At 61.7% G+C, this 25,139-nt stretch overlaps 1 protein-coding gene across 2 annotated transcripts in view; it reads right to left on the bottom strand.

Moving 5' to 3' along the window:
* The window catches only part of DGKD (diacylglycerol kinase delta), a 114,205-nt gene that overhangs the window by 9,135 nt on the left and 79,931 nt on the right, over positions 1 to 25,139 (bottom strand). For both annotated transcript variants that reach the window (XM_062193587.1, XM_062193596.1), the window contains exons 4-22: positions 21,590 to 21,694; positions 21,037 to 21,169; positions 20,116 to 20,222; positions 19,678 to 19,803; positions 19,315 to 19,417; positions 18,634 to 18,796; positions 15,793 to 15,901; positions 12,714 to 12,853; positions 11,618 to 11,702; positions 10,594 to 10,688; positions 10,413 to 10,512; positions 10,063 to 10,336; positions 9,499 to 9,657; positions 8,829 to 8,957; positions 3,381 to 3,477; positions 1,719 to 1,829; positions 979 to 1,075; positions 744 to 851; positions 347 to 460 (exon numbers count right to left, since the gene is read on the bottom strand). In XM_062193587.1, the coding sequence (XP_062049571.1) occupies positions 347 to 460; positions 744 to 851; positions 979 to 1,075; positions 1,719 to 1,829; positions 3,381 to 3,477; positions 8,829 to 8,957; positions 9,499 to 9,657; positions 10,063 to 10,336; positions 10,413 to 10,512; positions 10,594 to 10,688; positions 11,618 to 11,702; positions 12,714 to 12,853; positions 15,793 to 15,901; positions 18,634 to 18,796; positions 19,315 to 19,417; positions 19,678 to 19,803; positions 20,116 to 20,222; positions 21,037 to 21,169; positions 21,590 to 21,694 (2,355 nt within the window). The remainder of the gene's footprint in view (positions 1 to 346; positions 461 to 743; positions 852 to 978; positions 1,076 to 1,718; positions 1,830 to 3,380; positions 3,478 to 8,828; positions 8,958 to 9,498; positions 9,658 to 10,062; positions 10,337 to 10,412; positions 10,513 to 10,593; positions 10,689 to 11,617; positions 11,703 to 12,713; positions 12,854 to 15,792; positions 15,902 to 18,633; positions 18,797 to 19,314; positions 19,418 to 19,677; positions 19,804 to 20,115; positions 20,223 to 21,036; positions 21,170 to 21,589; positions 21,695 to 25,139) is intronic.

Raw genomic sequence — 25,139 nt, 5'->3', positions numbered from 1 at the left:
ACAAACACGCTGCCCACGAGTTAAAAACGCGGGCTTGAAGACAGTACAGGCGGCGGCCCAGGCCGGCCAGGGTTGGGGTCGGCGGTGGCTCCCCGGTGTCAGTGGGGAAGTGCAGAGGGCGCTGGGCTGTGCCATGTCACCCAGGCACAGAGGGGCCGGGGGACACAGGGAGAACTCCAGCCCCAAAGGCAGCGCCAGGCTGTGCGGAGCCTGCAGAGGCCGCACGTGTGCTGAGAAAGCCCCCTGCCGGGCCCTGTGCAGCCTGGGCGAAGCTGCTGGCCAGCTCTCGGGCAGACCCAACCTCGGGACAGGGCTCAGCCGGACCCTGCGGGACCACGGCCCTTACCTGGGCGATTCGGTGATGTTGCAGCTTGATGACGCGGGACACAGCCATCTGCATGCTGCCGAACACGGCCACCACCTCCAAGATCTTGTCATCGAACGACGGAGCGGCGAAGGTCTGAAGGGGCCAGGATGAGCTGAGCCCTCCCTCCCCCGACACACCACAGCCCGGCTTCCCACTTGGGGCTGGCAAACCCCAGACTCCCCCCAGCTCACTCTACCTACGTGGGCCAAGGCCTCCGCACCAGCTCCTTGGTGCTCTCCCCGACACCCCCCCCGCCCCCCCGCCTGGAGGCTCCCCCCGCGCCATCTCTGCATCTTCCTCCCCCCTCGCAGCCCCTCACGATGCCGGCACCCCGTGGCCCTCTGGCTGCTCCTGCCCACCTGCACCCCATACGTACGTCATCTTCCTTGGTGCCCCCCCAGAAGTTGGTCCCCCCGGCATAGCTGGGGATGTTGAGCACAGCGATCCCCTGCAGGCTGGGGAGGGGGATGGGTCTCCCGTCACACTGAGCAGCAGGGACGCAGGAGGAAAGGGGAGAGAAGTGCGTCAGCCGGCCCTGCGCCTCCGGCAGCCACGCCAGGCCCAGCAGCCAGGGCCACGCGGGGAGCCCGGGCAGCGCCGCCCGCGCTCACCTCCAGCAAGACCTTCTGCTCCAGGTTCTTGTAGGTCCTGTGCAGCAGCTCCTTGGTGCCAAGGACCCCGTACCACATCATGTTCTTGGTCCTGCTCCTGAAACGGGAGCGCACCCTTCAGGCCGGGAACGGCATCGGCTCACGGGGCAGCCTGACTCGCAGCGCGCTTCCCCTGAAGACGAGGGGGACATGGTCCGCATGGCCAACAGGAAGTCTGCCTGAGGGTGGCACGTGGGCAGGCACACGAGCTGACGGCTAAGCCACCTTGGGACAGCCACATTCCGTGTCAGAGGGCTGCCATCCAGCCGTGCCTCTGCTTCTGACCTAGTTTCCTGCTGACGCGCACCCCAGGCGGCAGCAGGTGACGGCTCAGTGCCACCATGTGGGAGACCCGGATGGAGTTCCTGGCTCTGGGCTCGAGCCCTTCCTGCGGGCTGGGTTTGCCGGCTAAGCTGTGTCCCCCTGCCCCCTCTGTGCCTGGGTGACATGGCACAGCCCAGCGCCCCTTGCTCTTCCCCACTGAGACCGGGGAGGCAGGGTTTCCTCATGCGGAACCTGCCCTACCGACTCGGGCCAACCCGCAGGGGAGCCCACCTGCTGGTCAGCTTCCTGCACTGTCACCGGCTTCCCCACAGCTCCATGAGAGCCGCAACAAGGTCCGGCTGTCGGGGTCCTGCCGGGGGCATTCTGCCCACTCTGGAACCCACCCCAGAGGCCCGCCGAGCGGAGCCGCCACCCACCGGCATTTCTCCGGGTGCTCATCGCGCTTGTTGTTGAAGTCCAGCGAAATCTTCGCATCCAGCCCGATGCCGAAGTAGTTGTTCATGACGCACTTTTCGGTGTAATACTCTCTGCGAGGGGGAGGAAGTCGGTGCCAGGAGCCCGGCCCAGCAGCTGGATTCGCAGTCCCCGCCTTCAGTACTCCCTCCCTACGGCAAAGCTGCCTTTTCCTTTTTCCGACAGGGCTTCCCTGAGACATCCTTCACAAGCCACGCCATTTGCCGGTTTCAGATGTACAACTCAACGGGGCTGGGCGTGTTCACACAGTCAGAAAAGCACGAGGCCTAGAGCATTTATCAGCTTGCAAAGCCCACGCCTCTGACGTCAGCTCCAATCTCCAGGCCACCAGGAATCAGCAGTAGTCCCCTCGCGGGGGCAAAGCTGGCATGGCACAGGCACACGGTGCGCTGCACAACGTGCTCACGGCTCACCCAGGGCACAGCTCCTGCCAGGGCCTCGTCTCCATTGCAAGCAAAGCCCAGCTCCTCGGCGGCCGAGCGCTCTCCTGGTCACTGGTTCTCTGGGGTACTGGGCCCCAAAAGGACTCTGGGCTGAGGGGCGAAGGACATGCCAGCCTCCCCAGCAGCAGGTCCACCCTCTCACCCACAGGGCCCACATTGGAGAGATCTTCATGGCACACAAATGCACACGTCTCAGCTCTGGATCCTAACACATTTCTCAAACATCCTTAGACCCAATCCACGCAGTCTCCAAATTACAAAGTGACCTAAGATGTCCATCCAGCCCTGTGGTCACAAAGCCTCCTTCCCCATGTACACTGCTGGGGCCACGCCCCCACGGCTTCCCCCTCCTCCGCAGCCGTGGCAGGGAGAGTGAGGCTCCACCACCAAGGAACACGGGGAGGAAACCAAGGAACACGGGGTGAGCGCCTGTGTACCACACACGCCCCTCAGCCCCGGCCTCACCGTGCCACACCAAAGGGCCGGCTCCTGCCTGCAGCCCCCAGGACCTGCCCCCAGCCAAGAGGAGGCGGAGTCTAGCAAAGGGGTTTTCAGAAGGCCGTCTGTGTCTGCAGTGGTGTCTCACACGCAAGGAAACTCCACCCGACTGCCGGCGCGCCCGCCTCCGGACGGCCAGAGAAGCCGGGCACAGGAACACGCCCTCCCGGCTTCTTTCTGTAGTCCCATAAGCCCGGGACAGCTGTCTCCCTGGGGAGCAGACACCCAGGACAATCAGCCCAGGGATCCAGGACTCTGCATCACTGCTGGGGACAGGAGGCATTGTGGGAAGGCCAGAGCCCGACCAGAGGAGAGCGACGGCTGTGAGCAGGGAGGCGTCAGAAAAGGGCCAGGCGACCCAACAAGTACGCAGCCAGCTCCGAGCAGGAGTCACTGGCCCTGCCCACAACCTGGGAAGGGGATGGATACTCGGAGGACGCAGGTGGGTGCCCACACCGTGCCTGGAGAGGAGCCACAGCGGCCCGGACCTTGGCCTTCCTGCAGCAGCCCCATAGATGCAGTTCCTAAGCTCTCCCCTGTCAGCAACGCGCCAGGAAAGGACCAGGGGGCAGCCGTGCCTGACCCCTCCAGGCCGTTCTGAGTCTGAAGTCTCCCAGGCGCCGGCTCCCCCACCACGCCCGCTCGGGTCAGCCTCATACTCACAGGTTTTCTGGCTCTGAGTTGAAGGGGTCGGCATTGATCAACAGGCGACTGATGACGGAGCTCCCAGGCAAGGAACCAGACAGCCCAGCGCGAACACCTGCAGGGGAGGGGATGGGGGAGACACAGCTCTCAGAGTGGCACACGTAGGAGCAGTCCCTGCCCGGCGCTGACATTCTGCAGAACGTGATGATAATCGAGTATTTCTACCCTAGCGTGCACACACACTGCCATCAGCACCCCTATTACAGAGCCAGAGACACTTCTCAGTGAATCTAAGAAGCTCCCCAAAGATGACCTCTGACCTCTCAAGGAATTATTCAAGCCACCCATTTGTGAGCAAGAAACCTGAAGGAACACTCCAGGGAGGGGAGTGTCCCCCCCCACCTGCACAGGGAACACTCCAGGGAGGGGAGTCCCCCCCCCCACCTGCACAGGGAACACTCCAGGGAGGGGAGTCCCCCCACCTGCACAGGGAACACTCCAGGGAGGGGAGTCCCCCCCCACCTGCACAGGGAACACTGCAGGGAGGGGAGTCCCCCCCCCACCTGCACAGGGAACACTCCAGGGAGGGGAGTTCCCCCCCCCACCTGCACAGGGAACACTCCAGGGAGGGGAGTCCCCCCCACCAGCACAGGGAACACTCCAGGGAGGGGAGTCCCCCCCACCTCCACAGGGAACACTCCAGGGAGGGGAGCCCCCCCACCTGCACAGGGAACACTGCAGGGAGGGGAGTCCCCCCCCCACCTGCACAGGGAACACTCCAGGGAGGGGAGTCCCCCCACCTGCACAGGGAACACTCCAGGGAGGGGAGTCCCCCCCCACCTGCACAGGGAACACTGCAGGGAGGGGAGTCCCCCCCCCACCTGCACAGGGAACACTCCAGGGAGGGGAGTTCCCCCCCCCACCTGCACAGGGAACACTCCAGGGAGGGGAGTCCCCCCCACCTGCACAGGGAACACTCCAGGGAGGGGAGTTCCCCCCCCACCTGCACAGGGAACACTCCAGGGAGGGGAGTCCCCCCCACCTGCACAGGGAACACTCCAGGGAGGGGAGTCCCCCCCCACCTGCACAGGGAACACTCCAGGGAGGGGAGTCCCCCCCCACCTACACAGGGAACACTCCAGGGAGGGGAGGTCCCCCCCCCATCTGCACAGGGAACACTGCAGGGAGGGGAGGTCCCCCCCCCCATCTGCACAGGGAACACTGCAGGGAGGGGAGCCCCCCCCACCTGCACAGGGAACACTCCAGGGAGGGGAGTCCCCCCCCCACACCTGCACAGGGAACACTCCAGGGAGGGGAGTCCCCCCCACCTGCACAGGGAACACTCCAGGGAGGGGAGCCCCCCCCCCACCTGCACAGGGAACACTGCAGGGAGGGGAGCCCCCCCACACACCTGCACAGGGAACACTCCAGGGAGGGGAGTTCCCCCCCCCCACCTGCACAGGGAACACTCCAGGGAGGGGAGTCCCCCCCACCAGCACAGGGAACACTCCAGGGAGGGGAGTCCCCCCCACCTGCACAGGGAACACTCCAGGGAGGGGAGCCCCCCCACCTGCACAGGGAACACTCCAGGGAGGGGAGTCCCCCCCCCACCTGCACAGGGAACACTCCAGGGAGGGGAGTCCCCCCCCACCTGCACAGGGAACACTCCAGGGAGGGGAGTCCCCCCCCCCACCTGCACAGGGAACACTCCAGGGAGGGGAGTCCCCCCCACCTGCACAGGGAACACTCCAGGGAGGGGAGCCCCCCCCACCTGCACAGGGAACACTCCAGGGAGGGGAGCCCCCCCACACACCTGCACAGGGGACACTCCAGGGAGGGGAGTCCCCCCACCTGCACAGGGAACACTCCAGGGAGGGGAGCCCCCCCCACCTGCACAGAGAACACTCCAGGGAGGGGAGTCCCCCCCACCTGCACAGGGAACACTCCAGGGAGGGGAGTCCCCCCCCCACCTGCACAGGGAACACTCCAGGGAGGGGAGTCCCCCCCACCTGCACAGGGAACACTCCAGGGAGGGGAGTGTCCCCACCTGCACAGGGAACACTGCAGGGAGGGGAGTCCCCCCCCCACCTGCACAGGGAACACTCCAGGGAGGGGAGTTCCCCCCACCTGCACAGGGAACACTCCAGGGAGGGGAGTGTCCCCACCTGCACAGGGAACACTCCAGGGAGGGGAGCCCCCCCCACCTGCACAGGGAACACTCCAGGGAGGGGAGTGTCCCCACCTGCACAGGGAACACTCCAGGGAGGGGAGTCCCCCCCCCACCTGCACAGGGAACACTCCAGGGAGGGGAGTCCCCCCCACCTGCACAGGGAACACTCCAGGGAGGGGAGTCCCCCCCCCACACCTGCACAGGGAACACTCCAGGGAGGGGAGTCCCCCCACCTGCACAGGGAACACTCCAGGGAGGGGAGTCCCCCCCCACCTGCACAGGGAACACTCCAGGGAGGGGAGTCCCCCCCACCAGCACAGGGAACACTCCAGGGAGGGGAGTTCCCCCCGCCACCTGCACAGGGAACACTCCAGGGAGGGGAGTCCCCCCCACCAGCACAGGGAACACTCCAGGGAGGGGAGTCCCCCCCACCTCCACAGGGAACACTCCAGGGAGGGGAGCCCCCCCACCTGCACAGGGAACACTGCAGGGAGGGGAGTCCCCCCCCCACCTGCACAGGGAACACTCCAGGGAGGGGAGTCCCCCCCCCACACCTGCACAGGGAACACTCCAGGGAGGGGAGTCCCCCCCCCACACCTGCACAGGGAACACTCCAGGGAGGGGAGCCCCCCCCCACCTGCACAGGGAACACTCCAGGGAGGGGAGTCCCCCCCACCTGCACAGGGAACACTCCAGGGAGGGGAGCCCCCCCCACCTGCACAGGGAACACTGCAGGGAGGGGAGTTCCCCCCCCCACCTGCACAGGGAACACTCCAGGGAGGGGAGCCCCCCCCACCTGCACAGGGAACACTCCAGGGAGGGGAGTCCCCCCCACCTGCACAGGGAACACTCCAGGGAGGGGAGTCCCCCCCCACCTGCACAGGGAACACTCCAGGGAGGGGAGTCCCCCCCACCTGCACAGGGAACACTCCAGGGAGGGGAGTCCCCCCCCCACACCTGCACAGGGAACACTCCAGGGAGGGGAGCCCCCCCCACCTGCACAGGGAACACTGCAGGGAGGGGAGTCCCCCCCCCACCTGCACAGGGAACACTCCAGGGAGGGGAGTCCCCCCCACCTGCACAGGGAACACTCCAGGGAGGGGAGTCCCCCCCCACCTGCACAGGGAACACTCCAGGGAGGGGAGTCCCCCCCCACCTACACAGGGAACACTCCAGGGAGGGGAGGTCCCCCCCCCATCTGCACAGGGAACACTCCAGGGAGGGGAGGTCCCCCCCCCCATCTGCACAGGGAACACTGCAGGGAGGGGAGCCCCCCCCACCTGCACAGGGAACACTCCAGGGAGGGGAGTCCCCCCCCCACACCTGCACAGGGAACACTCCAGGGAGGGGAGTCCCCCCCACCTGCACAGGGAACACTCCAGGGAGGGGAGCCCCCCCCCCACCTGCACAGGGAACACTGCAGGGAGGGGAGCCCCCCCACACACCTGCACAGGGAACACTCCAGGGAGGGGAGTTCCCCCCCCCCACCTGCACAGGGAACACTCCAGGGAGGGGAGTCCCCCCCACCAGCACAGGGAACACTCCAGGGAGGGGAGTCCCCCCCACCTGCACAGGGAACACTCCAGGGAGGGGAGCCCCCCCACCTGCACAGGGAACACTCCAGGGAGGGGAGTCCCCCCCCCACCTGCACAGGGAACACTCCAGGGAGGGGAGTCCCCCCCCACCTGCACAGGGAACACTCCAGGGAGGGGAGTCCCCCCCCCCACCTGCACAGGGAACACTCCAGGGAGGGGAGTCCCCCCCACCTGCACAGGGAACACTCCAGGGAGGGGAGCCCCCCCCACCTGCACAGGGAACACTCCAGGGAGGGGAGCCCCCCCACACACCTGCACAGGGGACACTCCAGGGAGGGGAGTCCCCCCACCTGCACAGGGAACACTCCAGGGAGGGGAGCCCCCCCCACCTGCACAGAGAACACTCCAGGGAGGGGAGTCCCCCCCACCTGCACAGGGAACACTCCAGGGAGGGGAGTCCCCCCCCCACCTGCACAGGGAACACTCCAGGGAGGGGAGTCCCCCCCACCTGCACAGGGAACACTCCAGGGAGGGGAGTGTCCCCACCTGCACAGGGAACACTGCAGGGAGGGGAGTCCCCCCCCCACCTGCACAGGGAACACTCCAGGGAGGGGAGTTCCCCCCACCTGCACAGGGAACACTCCAGGGAGGGGAGTGTCCCCACCTGCACAGGGAACACTCCAGGGAGGGGAGCCCCCCCCACCTGCACAGGGAACACTCCAGGGAGGGGAGTGTCCCCACCTGCACAGGGAACACTCCAGGGAGGGGAGTCCCCCCCCCACCTGCACAGGGAACACTCCAGGGAGGGGAGTCCCCCCCACCTGCACAGGGAACACTCCAGGGAGGGGAGTCCCCCCCCCACACCTGCACAGGGAACACTCCAGGGAGGGGAGTCCCCCCTACCTGCACAGGGAACACTGCAGGGAGGGGAGTCCCCCCCCCCCCACCTGCACAGGGAACACTCCAGGGAGGGGAGTCTCCCCCACCTGCACAGGGAACACTGCAGGGAGGGGAGTCCCCCCCCCCACCTGCACAGGGAACACTCCAGGGAGGGGAGTCCCCCCCCCACCTGCACAGGGAACACTCCAGGGAGGGGAGTCCCCCCCCACCTGCACAGGGAACACTCCAGGGAGGGGAGTGTCCCCACCTGCACAGGGAACACTGCAGGGAGGGGAGTCCCCCCCCCACCTGCACAGGGAACACTCCAGGGAGGGGAGTCCCCCCAACCTGCACAGGGAACACTCCAGGGAGGGGAGTCCCCCCCACCTGCACAGGGAACACTCCAGGGAGGGGAGTCCCCCCCACCTGCACAGGGAACACTCCAGGGAGGGGAGCCCCCCCCACCTGCACGAGCACACTCCAGGGAGGGGAGTCCCCCCCCCACCTGCACAGGGAACACTCCAGGGAGGGGAGTCCCCCCCACCTGCACGAGCACACTCCAGACAGCCGCACCTGCTGCAGCAGTCCCATTGGCTCCTCTGTCACTATCCACCCACCCCTCCCTTTCGGTTCAGGACATTGCCATTTATTCTTTAACCCCAACACCAGCATCCCCTTCGCAGCGACAGCCTCCTGGGTGCCCCCAGGGCTTGTGTGAGTGCTGGTGGCCTTTCATAAAAAAGGGAACCTTTGCAGAGTTTTAAAGTCCTGTCCATCTTCCCCAGGCACCTGTCAGTTCTGTGGGGGCCACGACCGCATCTGATTCCCGCCCAGGCCAGGCCAGGCCAGGCCAGGGGTGAGGCTGGGCAGGGCGACACTCACTCGGGTACAGGATCTTGGTGTTGAGCGCAGGCAAGCTGTCGCGGCCTCCTGTCTGGGGGGGAAGAGAGGCGGAGCTGCCCAGGGACAAAGCTCCTTTGCCCATCAGCTTCTCACACGGGGCCCTGGACACTGTGACGGCAGAGAGAAAACCTTGAAGGAGGTCTTCAGGGAAATGAGCAGGAGGTCCCAGAGTGCCTTGGGCCCTGCCAAAGTGTGTGAAGGGGAGACGCGGGGGAGGGCGTGTGCCGCGTGCGAAGGGCGACACGGGCTGTGCATGGCAGCCGGGGGAGGGAGCGCCGTGGACCAGGAGGAGCCCACACACGGCCAGGGCAGCCGCTCCAGGCAGATTCCACCCAGTGGCTGAGACAGGCTGTGGAGGCGGGGCTGGGGCCAAGTGGGGGTCGGTTCCAGGAGGGCACAAGGCCCCTCTGGGCAGCTGTGTGGGGCACAACAAGGGAGGGCACGCCACCAAAGCCGCCTGCGAGGAGGGTGCTCCTGCCACCGGAGATCCCCGAGAAGCCAGACGGCCCCATGTGCACACGCAGGCTGTGCAGCGTGAATTTCCACAGAGACGAGCGGCCAGCGGCCCCCCGGGGAAGCAGCCCGCCATTTCTCGGGGCAAGCCTGCCATCTGAAGCCCTGGCCACAGCACACGGGCCACAAGCAGTACCTTTGCGGAAGCTCCTTCCCTTGGCGGCCCCACAGCCCTCGGCATGGAGCGGCGGCAGGCACACCCTGTCTTCCGCCTTGGGGTCTTTCTTCTCGGACTCCGAGAGGCCCAGGTCGAAGCCCTCCTGCCCCTGGGTCTGGGCGTTCTGCTCGTCGACGGCTGTGCACAGAGGGAGGAAGAGCTGAGCCCAGGGCTGTGGCGCACAGGGGCCCCTCAGCTCACCTCCACACGCCCCCTGCCCGCCCCTGCCCTACGTTCCCCCAGGCCACGCACGTGGCCCAGGAGAGGAGAGGCCGTGAGTGCCCAAACGGGCTGAGGACAAGCAAATGCACACTGGGGGTGGGGCCTGAGGGAGGCCGGGGTCAGGCCGGGGTCAGATCGGGGTCAGGCAGGATCAAGCCGGGTCAGGCTGGGGTCAGGCCAGGGTCAGGCTGGGGTCAGGCCGGGGTCAGGCCAGGATCAGGCCGGATCAAGCCGGGTCAGGCCGGGGTCAGGCCGGAGTCAGGCCGGGTCAGGCCGGGGTGGCGGCGCCCTGTGTCTTGCCGCCCGGCTGGGTGCCATCACCTTTCTCGGTGTGTTCGATGATCTGGCGAATCGCCTTCTTCAGGCTGTTGGCTCTCAGCATGAGCTGCTCCCGAGGCCGGAATATCTGCGGCCGGGCCGGGCACGCGGAGCCCACGGAGCGGCCCAGGGCAGCCCCGCAGCCGCCGCCCGCCCCGTCCCCGTCCTCAGCCTCCTCGGCGATGGTGGGGGGTGGGTTGGGCAGCGAGGACGTGGCCTGGGACTCGTCGTCCAGGGTCTTGAGGAGAGAATCCAGCTTCTCTTTCAGGACCGAGCACTGGATGAGGAACAAAGCGGCATGGGGCGTGGGCTCCTCGTGGCCGGACAGCCCTCTGCCAGGGTCCGGGACCCACCTTCTTGGCCATGACCTCCGACTCCCCTGAGCTCTCGGTCGTCTTCTCGTAGGCCTTCCCGACCCGGGCCACGAAGTCCTTCACCGTCTCACAGAGCACCCTGTGGGGCGACAGGAAGGAGCTCCAGCGTCGGCGCCAGGCCTGCACTGGGCGCCCCGCCCCCACGGCCACCGGCACCCACTTGGCCGAAGAGATGACCACCGAGTGCTGGTCCGAGGTCAGGATCTTGGAGAGGTGGGCTGCGACCGAGTCTTCATAGAAGAGAATCTGCTGCACCTGAGCCAACACAGGGGGCAGACGCTCAGTCTCCAGGAGCCCGGCCCACGACTCTCCTGCCCGCTCCCTGGGAAGAGAACTCCCTGCTAGGAACCAGGCCAGACCCAGCCAGGGCCTCGGCTCCCTGCCCATGCTGACCTGGGCTGGCCAGCACTACGTAAGACTCCAAAAGCTTCATCAAGCCGTGGACACCGGGGAAGAACCCATGGAAACGCTCAAGCAGCCGTAGCACTCGCCCGTGCGGGGCCGCCAGCTGTCTCCTCCCCACGGCTCCAATGGAGGAGACGCCCACTGTTCGCCCCACGTGTGCCCTCCGCTGTGGCAGCTCTACGCCTGTGTGGCGAGCACTGTCTTTAAGGCCCAGAGCAGGAGTCAGCAGACTTGACACCTGGCCAGGAGGCAAGGACTTCAGGCTCTGCCCACGTGGTCTTCCTCTCAAATTAAAAAACTTAAGACACAGGCAAACCACGCCTGGTTCTAAAGGCCACGTGGGAGCTGGCCCAGGCAGAGGTGGCCTGTGGCTCTGACTGCCCTTCCCCCAACAGAAAGAAGCTCCCCTCTTTACTGCCCCAGCCCTGGAGAGCAGGGACTGCCCTGGGCAGGAGCCCCTCTCACACCAGCACACTCAGCAGGGGCAGTAATAAGGAACCCAGAAGAGCGTGATAAACCACAAGCAGAGGTGGGGCCGCAGGCAGCAGAAGCAGCATGAGCTTGGGGGATGCTGGGAAGGAGGCCACGGGGTGGCCAGGGTCGGCAGCAGGGCAGGGAGGAGCTGGTGGGATGCACAGGCGAGTGGGGAGCCCCCACGGGGGGTAGTCATCAGAAAGGCCCCCAAATCCAGGCCGTCCAAGCCTCTGAGGGGGAGTGCAAACCCACCAGCCCCAGCTGCACCTGCACGGGGCCATGTCAGGCAAGCAGCATGGCCGCACCTCGGAATCCTCGCTGAAGTCCTCGGTGACTGTGGAGGAGGAGGCCTGCCGGGGCAGTTTGGTCTCGTATGCCATGACGCTCCACCTGGACGCACAAGAGGTCAAGAGGTCAGCCCTAGCCAGCCCTGGTATGGCTATGGACCCAGAGACCCCCACCCTGAGGGCAAACCCTGTGCCCGGCCCTCTCCTGGCCTGGGAGCTTTGTGTTTACGCCCTTCATCCTGACTCTGCATTGCAACCCACGTCTAAGTCCACAACCACTGGGCTCTGCTGAAAGGGGACATGCCCACCTGAGGGAACAGTGTTCACCCGCCTACAGACAGCGGCACAGTGCTGCTTCCCAGGCCACAGCACGCGGGTCCCAGGCAGGAGGAAGCCACTCCTCAACGCCCACGGCACAGGCTACACTCTGTTCAGAGGGCTGCACCCCTCAGGCTCATTCAAGAAGGCCGAGGTAGCTTTCAGCACTGGGGGACAATTCCTCAGTGCTTCCTGACTGGAATGCGGGAAGACAGAACTGCTCGAGTGTGTGATAGGGCCCTGGGCCGAGACAGCCAGAGGTTGTGGGTCCCCTCATCCGCAGGCCCTGACAGGCTTGGGGTGGGTCTCCCAAGAAGGCCTCCCACATGGCAGACTCTTAGCCTGCTTCGTTTGTTGGTGCCCCTTCTAAAGTCAGATCGATAATCAAAGACATTAGAAAAAAGGAGCTGGCACTGTGGCGTAGCAGGTGAAGCCCCCGCCTGCAGTGCCGGCATCCCATATGGCACTGGTTTCTGTCCTGGCTGCTCCACTTCCAATCCAGCTCTCTGCTCATAGCTTGGGAAGGCAGTAGAAGACAGCCCAAGTGCTGGGAGACTCAGATGAAGCTCCTGGCTTTGGCCTGGCCCAGCCCTGGCCATTGCAGCCATCTGGGGAGTGAACCAGCGGATGAAGATCTCTGACTTTTAAATAAATATTAAAGAAGAGAAGAGGAGGTGGGGGTGAGAGTACACTGGGTCACAGCGTCACGGTGTCAGACAGGGATTTACGTAAGCCTGACATTCAGGACCCCTGTTCAAGGCGGCCTTTCACTCACGGCAGCCTCCACCCCACTCACCTGTCCAGCATCTTGGTGCTGGCCCTTTCCAGCTTCGCCAGGATCTGCGGGAGCTGCGTGTCATCGTCACAGGCCGAGCCCCAGCCAAGCACACGGGCCAGGTCATTCCCTGTCCCCAGGGGCAGCACTCCCAGCTGACACTAGCAGGAAACAGGAGGGAAGACACCACTCGAGCGCCTCGTCACAGGAGCCACCTCCCCACCACGCATCCACTCCGTGAGCCTTCACGATGCCACAGGCTGGGCTGCAGCGGCGTGGCTGGCATGTTCTCGGGGGCAGTCTTCGGAACCCAACAAAACACGTGGAGCCACGGGCCCCAGCCCTCTGAGGCTCATCCCAGCTGTGCCACACCATGACACCCAGAAACTCTTGACCGCTGCCAAAACCCGCTTGTTTCCCGTCGGCATGGCAGCCACAACCCTGAAGAACCCACCTCTACCTCCCCCACCTTCTCTCGAGCCCCCACGGATGTGATCTCTCGAGTCTCACTGATGCCGACTGCACCTTCTGGAAACCACGCCATGCTTCTAGAAACGTCTTCAGTGGCGTCTAAGTTCCATCAGAGGAAGGCGCTGGGGCCACCCAGTTGGGACACCAAACACCAGCCACTTCAGGCTCAGTCTGAACCCACCTGCCTGCCCTTCCCCCAAAAGCCACCCCTCCGCTTGGCATTCCCACCGCAGAGCCCTGCAGTGCCAGGTCGGTGCCCTGAGACCTCCCGAAATGCTGGCTGCCCCAGCTCTGACGATGCAGTGACCAGCCAGGAGGGGAGCTCCTGGGGACTCACAGCTCCCGGGGCCAGGCCCAAGTCATGACCCCCCATAGCACTGCACAGCCTCTGTTCACCGACACACACGGCTGGAGCTGGGCCCCGGCCACACTGCGGCAGCGGCAAGCACCATGGGGACATATCAGACAGAGAGCACTGCATGGAAGGGCACCCCGAGGGCTGGGGACCTTGGCACAGGAAAAACAGCAGGAAGTGAGGTAAAGGGACAGGAGGCATTTCAGGCAGCAGGGGTCGCGTCTAGGCAGGGGCAGGTCAGGCCTCGGCGCAGAGGAGGGCAGTGGAAAGAGGGACCAAATCCACGGTCTGGTCACCTCTGCTAGAAGGCCAAGAACATGGCTCCAAGTAGGAGCAGGACTGCTCCCAGAGAGGCCAACGTGCCTCCCCGCTCCCAGGATCCGCTCGCTTCCAAGACTGGAGGCATCCAGAACAACCGTGCCACTCTGGCCCCGGCCCCGGGAAAGGCACAGCTCAGCATGGGACACCCACAGTGCTCGGGCTCCCTGAGAACAGAGAGGGCAGCCAGTGCCCTCTGCGGAGGAGGCTAAAGGACCAGGAGACAGCATTTAAGAGTGAGTGAGGAGCGAGGGAGGGGTCCCAGAGAAGCGGGGGTGGGGGGACATGCAGAGCCCGAGAGAAATCAAAGGAGATAAGCACTCACTGAACGGAGTGGACAAAAATGGACCACAAAGCGTCGCTGTCTTACTGACTAGCGACAGTGAACTTGTAAACAGCTCGCAAGTGTCGTAGAATTTGAAGTTGGACCTACACCGACTACTGCAATCCGACCACTAGGTGGTGCTATTTCTCTTCCCTGGCCGGGGCCGCCGCACGTGGGGATGGAGGAGAGCCTCCAGGGTTCAGTGCCAGCTCAACAGTGACAAGGGGAAGTCACCACCACACCACCAGCTGGGGAGCAGGGCTCGCAGGGCACTCAAAATCCCTGACAGACACGGCCACGCCTCAGAGAAGACTGGGGTCTCTTTTCAAAAGGGGCCTCGATAAACACAGCACCAGGAAGTGTGAACAGCAGGAGTCACGAAGGAAAATCCAGACAAGTGTGTTGAAGGCAGACGACAAACTAGGAACAGCTGCAATGACGGGCGTTAGTTAGCACACCCGCATCCTCAGGAGGCGAAGACATCAACGGGGCTTCAGTCCCAAGTCTGATCAACCGAGGGACTTCCGGCTTCACCGGTAATGAAAGAAACAAAACTGAGTCTCTTTGTCCACCGAGTGGCGCCATGTGGACAGCATACCGGAAAGACAGCTTTCCGTGGCGTCAGCTCAGAGTGGCTGGGCACAGCAGACGCACGTTTCGTGTGGTGCTGTCCAGGGGAGGAGACGACTGGGCCATGTATGTACGGTCTCACCAAGAGCTGTGTTACAGCCACCTATGCACCCATGGCTAAGCCAGGGCTCCCCGCTCTGGCCAGAGGATGCCAACACACAGACCTCCAGCGACCACACACAGTGTGAGGTGCCCATAGCATACTGATTTTAACAACGCAGGGGCAGGGTGGGCGTCTGTGTAGTAATTACTATGCTACTTGAGACTCCTGATCCCACATCAGGGTCCCTGAGTTTGCATCCTGGGAGGCAGCCATGATGGCTCAAGCACTTGGGTCTGTCAACCACACTGGAGACCTGGACCGAGTTCCAGGCTCCTGGTTCTGGCCTGACCTCGCCCCAGCACTGTGGGCATTTGGAGCGTGAACTAGTGGGTGAAGATCTCTCTTTCCACTTCCTTTCAAATAAATAAGTAACTAAATAGAAAATTTTACAAAACAGTGATGGAAAAGCATGGGTACCACGAGTGCATTCAGAACAGAGGGGCGTCGTGCATCACTGTGTCTTCTCCCAGACACGTCTGAAAGACAGTTACGGGAATGCTAGCAGCAGCTGGCGAGTCGGGGAGGGGCGGCTCAGTGACAAACCTCTAGGAACATAGCAAGCACCTGTGCAGTATCCAGCCGGGTCCAGTAAACCACTCCTCTCACCTGAGCAGCTCACCTGTGCGTCTGTCCCTCCTCACAAGCAAGAGGCATCAAGCAGGAAATCCCGCCTCCACCGACTGGAGATTCGGTGGGGGTCACGGGGTCACAGGAGCACGAAGGCCCCACCCCAACCTGCTCCTCAACGTGGACTCCCACTCATATCTCACAGCCAGATCCTGGACCTTCCTGACGCCGCCAGGCTGCCCTCCCTGCACCAGCTCCAGAGAACAGGTGCCCTGGGCTAAGGGCGAGCGCGCAGCCTCTCCCCTGCGGCGGATCCCTCACAGCCACGTACCTGTTTGTGAAGGTTGAGGCTGTCGATTTCAGAGAGCACCCAGCCTACACTGCCATCCCCGCCACAAACCAGAATCCGGAATGTGTCAAACTTCTGGAATAACCGTAAGCTGTGGAGAAAAAGAAAGAGTCAGTGGAAGAACGTGCATCCTCCATGACAGACAGTGGCTGGTCAGTCCCGGCCGCGGGGGCTGACCCTGAGCCCAAGGCCAAGCTCAGGTGCGCACAGGCCTGTCAGGGGACACTTGCTGTCTGCACAGACCCTACTCAGGGCCAGCTTTTGTCAAGGTTGTCAAAGCAGTACTTGGGCCCAGCCAGCCAGGGCTAGGGTCTGCCCAGGCAGAAGATGCAGCCCTGCTGGCCGCTGGGTACTGGAGACTTCATGACGCACTGACAACCCTGCGTCTCCCTAGACGCCAGCTCCTGCCCGGGGCCAAGGGCCTCGGCCAAAGGCTGCTGATCTGTCCACGCTTTGCTTAGTCCCTCCAGGAAACAAAACCCATGTAGCCCGGCCCAGCTCCTTCTTGCTGGGCTTATCTCAATCTCAATCGCCTTGGCCTCCTACACAGGGTCCCCACTCACGACACCACAGTCACCCTCTGCGCACACCTCACCCTCTTCTTGTGTGACCTCCACGGTGTAACCTCATGGACCACACAGGTACATAACCCCCAAGCAACACCTCAGGCCACTCCTGAAGCCTGCCACTGCACCTGCCCACTAGAAGGCACCACCCTGGTGTCCTATAGCGCCTCCACCAGGATGTGCCTGTCCTCAGCTAACAGCAGCAGCACCAGGGCCAGGCCAGCCGGCCCCTCCTGGCCCTTGTCGAGAGCCTCCCATTGGCGTTTCCAGGAAGCCTTCTAAAACACACGCCTCAGCAGGAGCTGCCCCCAGTCTTCAGGAGAAGACCAAACCTTTCGGCCAGCACCCATGACCCTCCCGCACCCAAAGCTGCCCACACCTCTCTGCCCTGGCACCTGCCATCTCCCAGCCTGGCCCAATGCCTGGCTGTGCTCTCCCTGGCCTTGGTCGCTGAATGTGGGGTGCCCGCTGCCCACAGGCTCCTACCACCCTCTCAGCCAACAGAACACTGCTCTCTCCAAACGTTCACACAGGAGACACAACAGACCCTGGCCTAATCCACAGGGCCTGTCTCTGGATACCGAAGAATCTGCAAACCCACTGACGGCTCAGACGGTCCACTGCACAGCCCTGTCTGCAGGTGGCCACACTCCCCAGCAGGCGGCTTGAGCCACAGGTGCTTAGAAAACAAGCAGGGACTGCCATTCTGTGTGGCGGCTTCCTTTTAGCTGAGGAAGGCCCACACGGGTGCCTTTGGGAACACGGGCCCAGGCCAACAGAAGACATGATGGGTCAAGGCCAGGAGAGGGAAGAGGAAGATGAGAGGGAAGAGGAAGATGAGAGGCAGCTCCGAGTCCTGTTGCAAACCGGGTGAGATCAGGTGCATCACGGAAACAGGAAGTGACAGAATCGACTCCAGGGAGGCCTCCGCGGGGGCTTCCTAAGGCGTCTCAACTCATACTGAACTCCAGCTACCAAGTGCGGTTTCTACGTGAACCTTCAGTAACAGTCTGCCATTGCCAAATTTTGTCCAGCACCCCTGTGTGGTGCCTGAGCTGCTCCCAGACTGTGAGACGGGTGCACGACTCCTTCACTTCCCCACATTTTAACTGAAACACTTCCTTGTCAGCCTGGTGGTGCAGGTGCTCCTGCATCACTCGGGGACAAGGCTGTCACAGACATTGTGCGAGGGCTGCCTTCGAGCAGCCGTCAGTGCTGCTGCGTGTGCCTTTCTCCAGCGGCGCCTCTGCAAGTGGGGACGATCGCTAAGAAAGACAGCCAAAGACGCGAGTTCACGGACAGACAGGCAGCGTGCCCCCAGCCCCGCCCAGCCCAGCGTGTCAGTGAGGACACAGAGCGAATCGGCCCAGGTTCTCGCTGTACCACCTGCTCCAAGCACACCACCCTCCTCAGTTCCACCCAGGGACACACTCCAGCCTGCAGGTGCTACAAGCACCCCCTACACATTTCCGGGAGGGCGTCAGCACCTATCTTCCATTGCTGGATCCAAATGGCAAGACTGACAGAAGCAAATGTTTTCCCCAATCCTACAAAAAGACAGGACTAAAAAGAACACGCCGTGGCTCTCCAGCCAGCAGATGAGAAGTGCAATCGCTCTGCCCACACCCTGGGCCCTGGGTAATCATGCCCCACTGCACCTGCACGAGGATGGCCTCCTGCCCCTCCCAGGAAGGAAAAGCCCCCTGGCCCCACTGAACAGCTTGTTCCTCAGTACCACAAAGCCAATTTGCAGACTGGTGTGAACACACACACCCAACATGGTGTGCCCAGGCACATGGACAGCAGGCTGGGACAGTGGGTAACACAGGTCCTGTTTGGTTTTCAAGATATGTGTGTGTGCATGTGTGTGTACGTGTGTGTGTGTGTGCACGCGCGCAGGAAGCTGGGACCATGGGTAAAGCAGGGTCCTGCTTGGTTTCCAAGATGTGCGTGTACGTGTGCGTGTACACGTGTGTGTGTGTGTGTGTGCAGGAAGCTGGGACCGTGAGTAAAGCAGGGTCCTGCTTGGTTTCCAAGATTGTGTGTGTGTGTGTGTGTGTGCAGGAAGCTAGAAGGACACACATTACCAACTATTAATGGTGAGCACCTCTGCATGTGGAATTTGGGGAGGGAGGCATTCCAGAAAAAACAACTTTTCTTTCCTATTTAAAATCTTCGTATCTTTCATATTTTCTAAGTAAGTACACCTTATCTACAAAGTTGTTAAAGTGCCAAGAAACATTTTATGGCTTCCTACCCGAGGTGTGGCCCTCCATTCATGAGGTCAAAGACCTGGGCAGGGTTCAGCAGCTGCTTGAATCTTCGGAGGAACTTCACGCCCTGGTTGTCCCCACTCTTTGAGTTGACAAAGACCAACAGGGGGCTGGTACATGACGGCGGACACGTGGCCTTCCAGAACCCTGCAGGTGAGGACGGACAGAACGCTCACGAGCTGCCAACGCAGTGAGCAGCAGGCCTCGCGGGGGCCACGCAGCCTGCACAGACACTGAGCTGCAAGGGAGGAGAGCACGCTCACTTCCGTGTGAGGAAGTGAGCCCCGTCCAGCCGGGACTGGTGACGAGAATTGTTCCCCTCACTGCTGCCTTCCACTCTTGTCCCCACCTTGGGCGAGCTGATTCCTCTAGACTGCACCCCAGGATCCCCTCCCACCATCCTCATCAGCACGCATCACCGTGTGCCAGCCGGATGCAACAGCAGCTGTGGGCTACCTGAGGGCACCTGCCAGAAGCAGAGATGCGCCTGGCCTACAGGTCCTGGCTCCGTGCAAGCCAGGGGCAGCCTCAAGCCCTAAGCAGTCTAACCCTCAGGACGCCATCACAGCCTCCACGCCCACCGCCACGGCTGTGCTCTTGCTGAGTGGAAGGAAGTGGGTGCAGATGTGAGGATGAGCGAGCAGCGAGCGGCACCCGGCACCCACCGTCGGAGTCGATGCTGTTGAGTGCCGTGGGAGGAATGACAGACACTTTACACAGGCCCAGCGGGCACTTGGTCAGCAGGGAGTCCTTACATGCTGTGTGTACCTGGAACGAGAACCCACACGTCACATGTGCTGGCGTGTCCCCCCGGCCCACAGAAGACGTGCAGCCAACCCACTTCCACCTGAGAAGGAGCAACACAGAAACACAGACAGGCGCCAGTCGTGCTCACACTACATGGCTTAAAGCACAAAGCGTGGAGGCACAGGCCACATGGGTGCCATGGGAAGCAGGCCCCAGGCTGAAATCCACGAGCCATGTGAGCAGAACCGGGCGTCTCCCAAGGCCACGCAGGCCCCACTCACCATAGCTTTGCACCAGAGGCAGCGCCAGTCCTGCAGGCGCAGCACACTGCCACAGGTCTTGTCGCACACGGTGCACTTGGCGCTCACCGGCAGGTTTCCCTCCAGCCACTGGTGGGGCATAGCAATCTGCCGGCCAGGGAGAGACATGTGCTGGGGACACTCCGAGCGCCAACCCAAGGCCGGGGAGCCTCTGGCATAAATGCGCTGGGCGCTCTCTGCCAAGGCAGTCCTCCCTACTCAAGCCCTCCCCCGACGCATGCAGGGATGCGGCAGGACTGTCATTCATGTCACAGTGCCAGCTGGGCCACAGGACAGTCTGCAAATCCGCACTACGGCAGGACCACCTCAAACAAGATGGCAGGGCTGGGGCGGGGAGCAGAGAGTGTGCAGGCCCAGCCCTGGCTCAGGGCACTGCAAGCGGGGTCCCCTTGCACGTACCCCATCCTCATCCTCTATGATGTCCTTCCCGATGGAGGCCAGCGTGGTCCACTTGCAGTTGTTGGTTGCACGCACAGCACACCGCTTGTGGGCCTTGAATTTGCATACTGTGAGAGAAGAGACACCTGAAACCACTGGCTTGGTCCATCACAGCGTGCTGTGAACTGGCCTGGGGGCTGGAAGGCACCAGGGGCACCTGTGCTGGAACCACGCCACTGTGAAACTACAGAGCCGACGGCAGTGGGCGGAGGAGCGGGACCTGCAGCAGGGACAGCTGGCAGTCGGTGAACCTTCGGGGTGCAAGTCCTGGGCTTGCAGGCCACTTATGACCATGGCCCAACTACCAACTCCGGCGCCACGGCACAAAGCCCACAGAAACTATTTCCATAAGGACACTGAAGTCTCAACTTGCTGTCATTTTCATGTGCCACAAAACACCATTCTTCTTTGGAATTTCTTCAACAATTTAGAAACGTAAGAGCCATTTTTAAGTTCTTAAGCTGTACAACAGCAGGCGCTGGCAGGATCTTGGAGTCCCTGCTCTGCCAGCAGACTTCCTCAGCCAGCCCCAGTCCTGACCTCGGGTCTGTGCCCGTCTCCAACCCGACAGGGAGGACAACTACAGTGGGGCCAACAGGGCTTTCAAAAACATTTTGTCCCTGTGAGCCAAGACCTCTAGTTTGTCTCTCCTTCCCACCACATCCCTGCTTGCCATTTCCTCAAGCACTGTTACAAAATGGTCTACCAAGGACTTGTCCGTAGGTAAAAGCAACAAGAATGGAGTCACAGACACCCCATCACCCGGCCGACCACCCAGTCGACCACCCGGTCACGAAGGCTCACTACGGTGACCGCGTCTGGATCTCTGAGGCTTCATCAAGCAAAACATGGGGCCACCTTTCCCAAGAGAGTGACAGATACCTTCACAAGACAGCCCATGGGACGTGACCCCTGAGAGCGCCTCACGACACACGTTGCAGTAGGTGGGCCTCGCGTGGGAACAGGCGTACCAGTTGTGCGTCCCTGAGAAGTGGTCCATGCTGTACTGGGTAGGCTGCAAGAATGAAATACAGGTAGCACACATGAGACGGCCCCTTGAAGTTCATCAGCGCAACAACCTGAACAGGATTAAAGACAGTATCCCAGGGAGGAGGAGAGAGGTTTCTAAAGGACGGCGTCATGGTCTGACAGGTCGGCAGACCGGCCGGGCACGAGCCTGAATTTAACAAGGAACCGGCTGAGATCTCCGTCCAGAACTGTAGGGCCACGCGGGGTGGGGACGCCGGACAGCAGGGTGTGAAGTGAGGACTACAGAGGTGCCGAAACCGGGCATCGAAACCTCAAAATTTAACAAGGAACAGGCTGAGATCTCCGTCCAGAACTGTCGGGCCACGCTGGGAGCGCGGGGGTGGGGGGGACGCTGGACGGCAGGGTGTGAGGTGAGGGCCACGGAGGTGACAGAGGGCATTGGAACCTCAAAATGCTCCCTGTTCTGCACAGTCTTCAGGGCTGCGATCCAATCTTCCATTTCTTTCCTGTTATCAGCGCACAAGATGAGCTTTCTACACGGCGTGATGACCTGCAGAGAACGCATGCGGCATGTCCGTGAGCGAAGGGCACGTGCCACAGCTAGCGAAACTTTAAACCTGCCCGTCCTCCCCTGTACACACAGATGGTGCAAAGTGACTATTTTGTTCAGGTATTCACATTACACGGAACGTAAAAATAGTTACCATGGGTCACCAAAAAATCTCGAACCTCAAGCTAAAAGATGATTTAATTTGGTTTATGTGTGCGTCGGCGATCAACGTCAGCGGGCAGCTCTAAGTCCTCGCTGCTCAGATACGGTACCAAGCCTCGGGAAACGGAAGAGGCGCTGCCCCAGAGACGGCGCGGGCTGCAGCGCCAAGCCTGCACAGCTTGGGCGGTCTGGGCCAGAGCAGGCACATGTACCACACAGAAACGTGCTTACAGAACACCTCCCACACCCGAGGCAGAACCACCACAGTCAGGCCCCGAGCTGCTCATCTGGCACAGAGCTCATGAACATAGATGATCGACAAAGGAAAACGGGTTCTACAACAGTCTCCAGAAATCAACAGAAAAAAACGTCCTGATGAAAAAGGGCCAACCACACAGCTCATTAGCACCAGCCCTCACCCAGCCGGCCGGCGAGGATGGAGGAGAGGTCACCTCCAGTGCGGCCAAGACGTGAGGAACAGGGCCTCCTCAGCGACTGAGCAGAGGGAAACAGGGCACAAACAAAATCCAGAAAATCTGACAATATTTATCAAAAGTCCAGTTCTTATGTCTCTCTATCCTAACTCCCATAGGAAGCTCAAAAAAACCAGTATGGTTTCTCCCTGCACGTGTGAGAGCCGTGCAATTCCCAGACTCCCTGTTTAAGCAGCAGCACGCCACAGACACGTCTCCCCACCTGATTACACACCCTGGCCTCCATGCCCACCGACACACGAGCTCCGCTACTCCTCCGGCAGCACAGGACACGGACTCCACTGGAGGTCCCAGAGCCTGCCCAGCCGGGCCTTCCTCGTGGGAATTCTTCCTGCTGCACCGGTGAACAGCCTGCACACACGTCTTTTCCTATTTTTACCGTGCATCTTTGGGATGTACTCCTAGAAATAGAGCTGCCTGACCGTGAGTAAATTCATAGGCAATTTCGCTAGCTGTTGCCAGACTCCTCTCTAGGGATATGTTGTATCATTGTTCATTCCCCTCAAGTGTTAGGAAAATACCTACTGCCCCATGGATTCACCACTAAAATGTTATTTAACTCCCAGATTTCTGTCCATCTTATAGCTTTAATTTACATTAAGACCCAACTTAGCAACACCCAATTTACATCATCAGATGATCACATTCCTGGCTCAGAAAACACAGAACTGTTCTATGGCTGGATTCTCTCTCTGGTGATGGAGTTTCATCACATAGAGGGAGGAACAGAACTGAGTTACTGGTGCACGGTTCACTCACTTTTCATACAGCAGGGTACCTGGGACAAGCAAACATAAGGCCAGGCTGGGCGTAGGAAGTGGCAGGGCCAGGAGACGTGAGAAAAGGGAAGACAGAGAAACGGGCTGGGGCGGGATGAACGGGGGGCACCACGCTGAGTGTCTCTTCTAGACCTGGGACACAAAGAACAGGGCAAGGCCCCCATCCCACGGAACTCACCCCGCAGAGACAGGCAGACGACCTTCTCGGACACTGGCCTGGCCAGGAGGGCAGGACCAGTGCAAGGCGGGGGGCCAGGGGGGCCAGGGGCCACCGTCCACATCCCGGCCTATCCGCGCAGAACTTCCTTACTCACTCACTCTGGGTGAGCGTAGTGCGAGCTTTTCAGCAGCATAAGCACCACAAGAGGAAGAGAATCCACTTGGCTGTGCTCAACTCGGGGTTATATTAGGAGCATGCAACAGGATACTCACAGAAGAGAACAATGCAACGTTTTATGTTTCCTGCTATTTCAGTCCTGTGTCTGCCACTCCCAGGACAGCCTTCAGGACGGCGTGCCCTCACCAGCCCAGCACCCAGCCACATCGCATGAGAACAGAACCTTGGGGCCCACCACCGCCACCCACTGCAGGAGGGCTCACCAGAGTGGCTTCTGGGGCCAGGCTGCCACAGAGCTGACTCAAACCACTCTGTTTAAAGGCAGTGAGCGCACGGAGCGCACGAAAAGGGGCCATCACTTCCTTAGCCTGTGCGACTGTTTCTGGGTAGTCAACACGTAACCGCTGAACATGTCCAGGGACCCGAGTTTTGAGCTGTAGCTCTTCAAACATTTTCTTTAACTGAGTTGTGCCTGTTCCGCTGTGAAGAGCAGCCTGGGGGCGAGGCAACGTGAATCCCAACTCGCCAATGACTGAGGGACAAAAAGCCGCCCAGCGGGGCTGTGAGGGGACTGCGTGGGATCAGATGTGTACAGACAGGAACAGCGTTTAGGCCGCACGAAGGAACTGACAGCAGCTGCCTTGCTCGCCAGCACACAGTTCCCCATCTGAAAACCCTGGGGCTATTTACAGCACCATTCCGCCCTGGCTCAGGGAGACCACACAAGCCTCCCTGTGGCCATGTCAGCACTGCCCGGGGCGCACAGTCCTCCACCTTCAGGCATTAACCAAGGCACCACATTCCTCCTTGAGATGCCTCTAGGGTGTCAACACCCCACCCCTCAGAGCATCACGAAATCTCACCAATCTGGCACTGACACTTTGAGACAAAATCTGTCTTTTTTAAAAAGATTTATTTATTTATTTGAAAGAGTTACAGAGAAAAAGACAGAAACCTTACATCCCCGCTGGTTCACTACCCAAATGGTCACAACGGCCAGGGCTGGGCCAAGCCGAAGCCAGGAGCCAGGACCTTCCTCCAGGTCTCCCACATGGGTGCAGGGGCCCAAGGACTTGGGCCATCTTCCACTGCTTTCTCAGGCCACAGCAGAGAGCTGGATTAGAAGCAAAGCAGCCAGGACTCGAACCGGCGCCCATATGTGATGCCGGCACTGCAGACAGCAGCTTAACCTACTGTACCACAGTGCCAGCTGCAAAATTCATACTAGCTCCACAGAAGGTCATGGCTGGCTCTGACGCCATGTGCTGTTACTGACGTGCACATTTGTGACTTGTGTCTCCCACATGTCAGGCCTGGGCCCTACCCCGCGTCTCCATCTCCCCGGATGCAGCAGCCCTCACACCACCTCCAAACAGCAGGCCGGAGCCCTGCCTTCCCCACCCTTCCCATCCCTGCTCAGCCCAGCCCCAGCAGGCAGCTGGAGAGGTGACAGGGGGTCTCCTCGGGGGGCTGCTCTGACAGAGGCACTGGGCAGCTTCCTACTGGATGCCTTGCCTTAGGAGTGGCACAGGCAGAGGACCCAGGCAGCCACTCTAAGGAATACTAAGGGTCCCGGTGTTTGAATAGCAGCAGCACTGAAAGTCCTGACAACCAAGGAATGGCAGAAAAAAGTCAGAACTGTTTCAAAATCCCAGCCTTCACACACACAAGAC

The sequence above is a fragment of the Lepus europaeus genome, chromosome 1, assembly GCF_033115175.1.
Source record: "Lepus europaeus isolate LE1 chromosome 1, mLepTim1.pri, whole genome shotgun sequence".
NCBI lineage: Eukaryota > Metazoa > Chordata > Mammalia > Lagomorpha > Leporidae > Lepus > Lepus europaeus.
This window is presented reverse-complemented; position numbering and strand designations above follow the sequence as displayed.